Source organism: Berghia stephanieae, chromosome 6 (genome assembly GCF_034508935.2).
Source record: "Berghia stephanieae isolate SIO BIC M18660-M18661 chromosome 6, UCSD_Bste_1.3, whole genome shotgun sequence".
In the NCBI taxonomy this organism is placed as follows: Eukaryota; Metazoa; Mollusca; class Gastropoda; order Nudibranchia; family Aeolidiidae; genus Berghia; species Berghia stephanieae.
Genome location: NC_088365.1, coordinates 44,918,042 through 44,922,665, shown reverse-complemented (window position 1 = coordinate 44,922,665; position 4,624 = coordinate 44,918,042). Strand labels below are relative to the sequence as shown.

General features: G+C 38.5%; 1 protein-coding gene across 1 annotated transcript in view; it reads left to right on the top strand.

The window, feature by feature from the left end:
- The window catches only part of LOC144975862 (uncharacterized), a 28,113-nt gene extending 24,357 nt beyond the window's left edge, over window positions 1-3,756 (top strand). The window contains exons 7-8 of the mRNA XM_078920047.1: window positions 2,850-2,971; window positions 3,737-3,756. Coding sequence (XP_078776173.1) covers window positions 2,850-2,971; window positions 3,737-3,756 — 142 coding nt within the window. The remainder of the gene's footprint in view (window positions 1-2,849; window positions 2,972-3,736) is intronic.
- Window positions 3,757-4,624: the final 868 nt, after the last annotated feature.

Below are 4,624 nucleotides of genomic sequence, written 5' to 3'. Positions count from 1 at the left end.
GTCATGGGCTCATTGTTGTAATGGAAATACTCTCAAAACGACGCAAAATATTGTGGATTGAAACAATGTTAAGTCAGGCTCACAATTATAATTGTGTTCGCCCTCACACCTTAAAAAAGGTACACCTGGGGAATCCAACTTCTTTGTATTTTGAGTCCAGTTGAAGCTATGCATTGAGCTAAATACTCACTTTTCTGCACACCAGGTCAACCACACTACAGCACAAAACCATCTGTAATATTTCACGTTTCTCGTACGTTAGAGAAACGTAGAACTAATCGCCAAACAGGCGGTCTAAAAATAATAAGGAGCCGGGTGACGTCAGTTTCATTCTTTCTACATTTTTTTCATGTCATTACAGACAGGAACTGACCTTGGAAGAAGAGGATAGCAGCGTTCTAATGAATAGATATTTTTCCGTTGATCCTCTGATTAAATAAAGCGCAAAATTACATTATTTTGAAGTGTTACTGACATTTTTTAAAATGCAATTTTCATGACGTACGTACGTATATATATATATATATATATAATATATATATATATATAATATATATATTAATGTGTGTGTGTGTGTGTGTCATGAATCTGACCCACTCCTTGTTGTCTGCAGTGAACACAATTCACTTTTGTCTAATCGTCTGGTGAATATTATTATTCACTCTTAAGTAAACGTATCGCCGATGTTCTTACTTTTCTCCTCTTTCTCCCCCTCCCCGGACTGTTTTATCTATCAATCTTTCTCTCACTCTACGTTTTCTTCTCCATATCTTCCTTCCTTTATTCCTCTTCCTCTCTAAACTGATTGATTGAGGTTTGTCTTGGAGACAAACGCTGACTAAAATCACAAGAGGAAGTTAGTGACCTATTCACTCCGTCTCTAAGCCTTAAATGTCTAACATATGTAGCTTGTAACTACAAGAAAAAAAACAACAACAAAAAGATAATGCTTCACTATGCCTACGGAATCAAACAGTTATTATCAGAAGTGGCCAGACCTTATAGATAGCATGCACTTGGCTAAGAAGCTCATAACATTGCTATCCGGAAGTATAACGGACCAACACACAAAGCTGTGTGTATCCATGAACGTTTATAGTCAGGTTAATACAGTTTAGTGAGCATTATTCATAAACGCGGATGGCAAAAAACAATAACAAAGACCTGAGTGACGTCAACTAAGAACTATCTATACATCCCTGAAGGCCCCTTATGTGTCACCAAAGGCTCCTGGTAGCTCCCTACTAACTCCTGACACGTTGTACAGCACTACCTCTATGTCCAACCAAAGGACTGCCACTAGTTATATGCTGTGACCATTAAAATTTGTTTGTACTGCCCTATCGATCACGGAGAGAGTGTGACCCTATGAGGAAGATTTACTCATAGTCCACCACCACTCATCAAAGACAAAGATAAAAACCACAACAACGCCAAGACCTGTACCAAGTGCCAGAAGACAATAGAGAATAAAAAATTGTTTCGCGGCGGTGGTGGGGTTTGAACCTGCGACCTTATTGGTACGACAACTCCGCCTGGCAGGTGAGAGCGTGGCTCTACCGTGTGAGCTATCCACGAACACAAAAATATTCGTATCAAACCCAAGTCATATTTCTAGAGCTCTCTCTCACCCACTTCTGGAGATCGCCGGCTTGCTCGCACACAACCATCGCGAAGTTATTTTTGACCAGCAGTTAAGCTTAATAGCCAATATTCTCAACACAAACACATAACATAGAAACGATTGAGACATTGAGTATGCTCCGGTATATGGGGTGAATTTTTAATTCAGAAAAGTGAGTGGAGCAGGCACTTATGTTGGTAACAACAAGATATGAAGTGAGTAGAAAAGTGCCAGAAGACAATAGAGAATAAAAATTTTTTAGGGACAGTGATGAAAAACCCTTTTAATATATATATATTTTGATCTCATCCTTAATTTTATTTCCATAAAATCTCAAATCATATTTTCTTCTTAGCGTTAGTATGAGAGTTCTTTTTTATTTTTATTTTGGATTGGATCAGAATTTTAACCGAGTGCTATAGTACTGATTTAGCGACAAGCATTAGAAATGGGGGCTCATCCGGGATTGGATTCAATCTAGGTAATTTGCTTACAGCTTAAATCTAATTTTGTTCATTAATTCTTTCTCATTCAATGCAGATCTTTAAATCACGGCCTGTATCTTAAATATTGGTCTGGGTTACGTTAGTTTTTTTGGGTTTTTTTTAGATTTCGATAAATTTAACTGCGTAACTTTATATATATATATATATATATATATATATATATATATATATATATATATATATATATTATATATATATAAATTGTGCCTTTTGCGCTACGATATCATAAGATATTGTCGCCAAGGCATTCCACGAAGGAATATAGATAACTCATCAAACAAGATGTCTGATGTCAACAGGAATGACCCATGTTGACCAAGTGAGTAAATTGGGGGTTAATAATCTTGCTCAAGGAAAAAAAACGAAAGTGCCTGAAGCGGGGCTCCAACCCGGGTCATTCGGATCACAGTGCAATGCCTTAACCACTCGGCCACTTCGGCCCCCCCCCCATATATATATATATATATATATATATATATATATATATATATATATATATATATATATATATATATATATATATATATATATATATATATATATTAGATCTTAATCGTATAGATATCTTGTGATAATTTGATTCTGACACTGATTAGTTCAATTACCGTTGTCTACAATTAATTGTCTTGATTGCAGTACCATGACATGGCCCAGTCTGAACCGCGGTAAAAGTACCGCCGACGTATCAAAAATAATACTTTTGTCATTTTATTTATCAGCTTTGAAAATGGAAAGTTTTATTTGAATAGAGAACTTGCAAAACTAGCACAGGAAGAAGGCATAGTTGACCAAGAAAAGATAAATCAGTTCGTGAAAAATGAACTGGAAAAAGAAGATAAACGTAAGATATCACTCGAACAATCCAAAATAGCGCATAAACAAGCTAAAATATCACAACAACTTGAACTCGAGAGGGAAAGGATAAAACAGTTAGAAATACAAGCTAATAATGACAATGCGAATATTACTTTGACTCCTTTCGCAAGCAATTCAAATATAGGCCAAAATCCTCTAGATTGCGCGATGTCATTTCCCTTTTCCATATTTGATGCGTGTAATGATCACATTGAATTTTTTTGCGCGATTTGAATGTACCGCAAAAATGTACAAACTTGATCACATTCAATGGGGAATCAAGTTTGCCTCTGTACTTCGAGAGCGAGGGTATAACGTATATTTACAGCTGACACCCTCCGTTCGTAACAATTACGAGGATACATAAACGGCTTTATTGAAAGATTATGACATTTCCGCCAATGACTACCGCAAAGCGTAACAAATCCGACATGGACAGTTTGTTCAAAGACTGCAATATTTGCAACAACGCTGGTAGGAATTTTCAGATATAGAGAAAAACGAAGAGGGGCTAAAAGAGTTAGTCGTCGCGGTACAATTTTTTGACAGTTGTCCTTCAAGAGTAGCAGCATTTGTCTTACAATATGGTGCCTCTAGACTAAAAGACACTACAACGCTGACAGATTTATAGCAGCACAATCATAATGTCGCCCGGACCACCGTACATTTACCAGTGCGAGAACACACGATTCTCCTCAAAACTCACGCCAAAAGTCCACATAAAAAGCAATCCTCTACTCACCAAAAACAGAAATTATGTACAACGTGTAAAACAACTATACACACAATACCGAGGAATGTAGGGGAAAACACAAACCCGAGTAAACCGGTCGGACGTGACTAAGATCCGAACCACTGATTATCATTTTTTAAACATAAGACAAGCCTCTTTGAACGGAAAAGATTGCTCTTGTTTATATGACACAGGTTTAAAATACTCGTGACGTCCTACTAATTGCCGTCCGGAGCCGTCTGACGGCCCAGGGAAGACCTCTGGAGGTCATATAAAGCATTTTCAAGCGATCCAATGGCCCTCAGACCTGTACGAAACTTTCCAAAAGTCTTGCGCCTTCCGAAAGCTACGCCGGACGGCTCCTGATAGCAATTAGTAATACTTAGTAGTAATACTAATTGCCGTCCGAGTCGTCTGACGGCACAGGGAAGCCGTCTGGAGGTCATATAAAGCATTTTCAAGCCATCCGAAGGCCCTCAGACCTGTACGAAACTTTCCAGAAGTCGTCCGCCTTCCGAAAGCTCCTCGTCTGCACCGGACGGCTCCGTACCGCAATTAGTAGGACCCGTCTAGTGGTATGACATTCGCTTTCGGATCGGAAGGTCCTGGGTTCGAGCCTCGCTTGGTGCATAGTTGAGTCCTTGGAGAAGACTCTTTACTCACATTATCTCACCGTACTCAGGTGTAAAATGAGAACCTGGCCGTTAACAACGTTGTCTCTGTCCGAAAAAACTGTAATATCGCCTAACAGGCATCATGTCCCGTCCTACATGGTAAATGTTACTGTTGACCAGAGACCCCGTGTAAAGCGCTGTGAGCACATTTAGTGGATATTGCGCTATAATATAAAAGCTCAAAGCTAAAAAATCCAATGCGCATCACTGGATATGCCCACGATGAAATTGT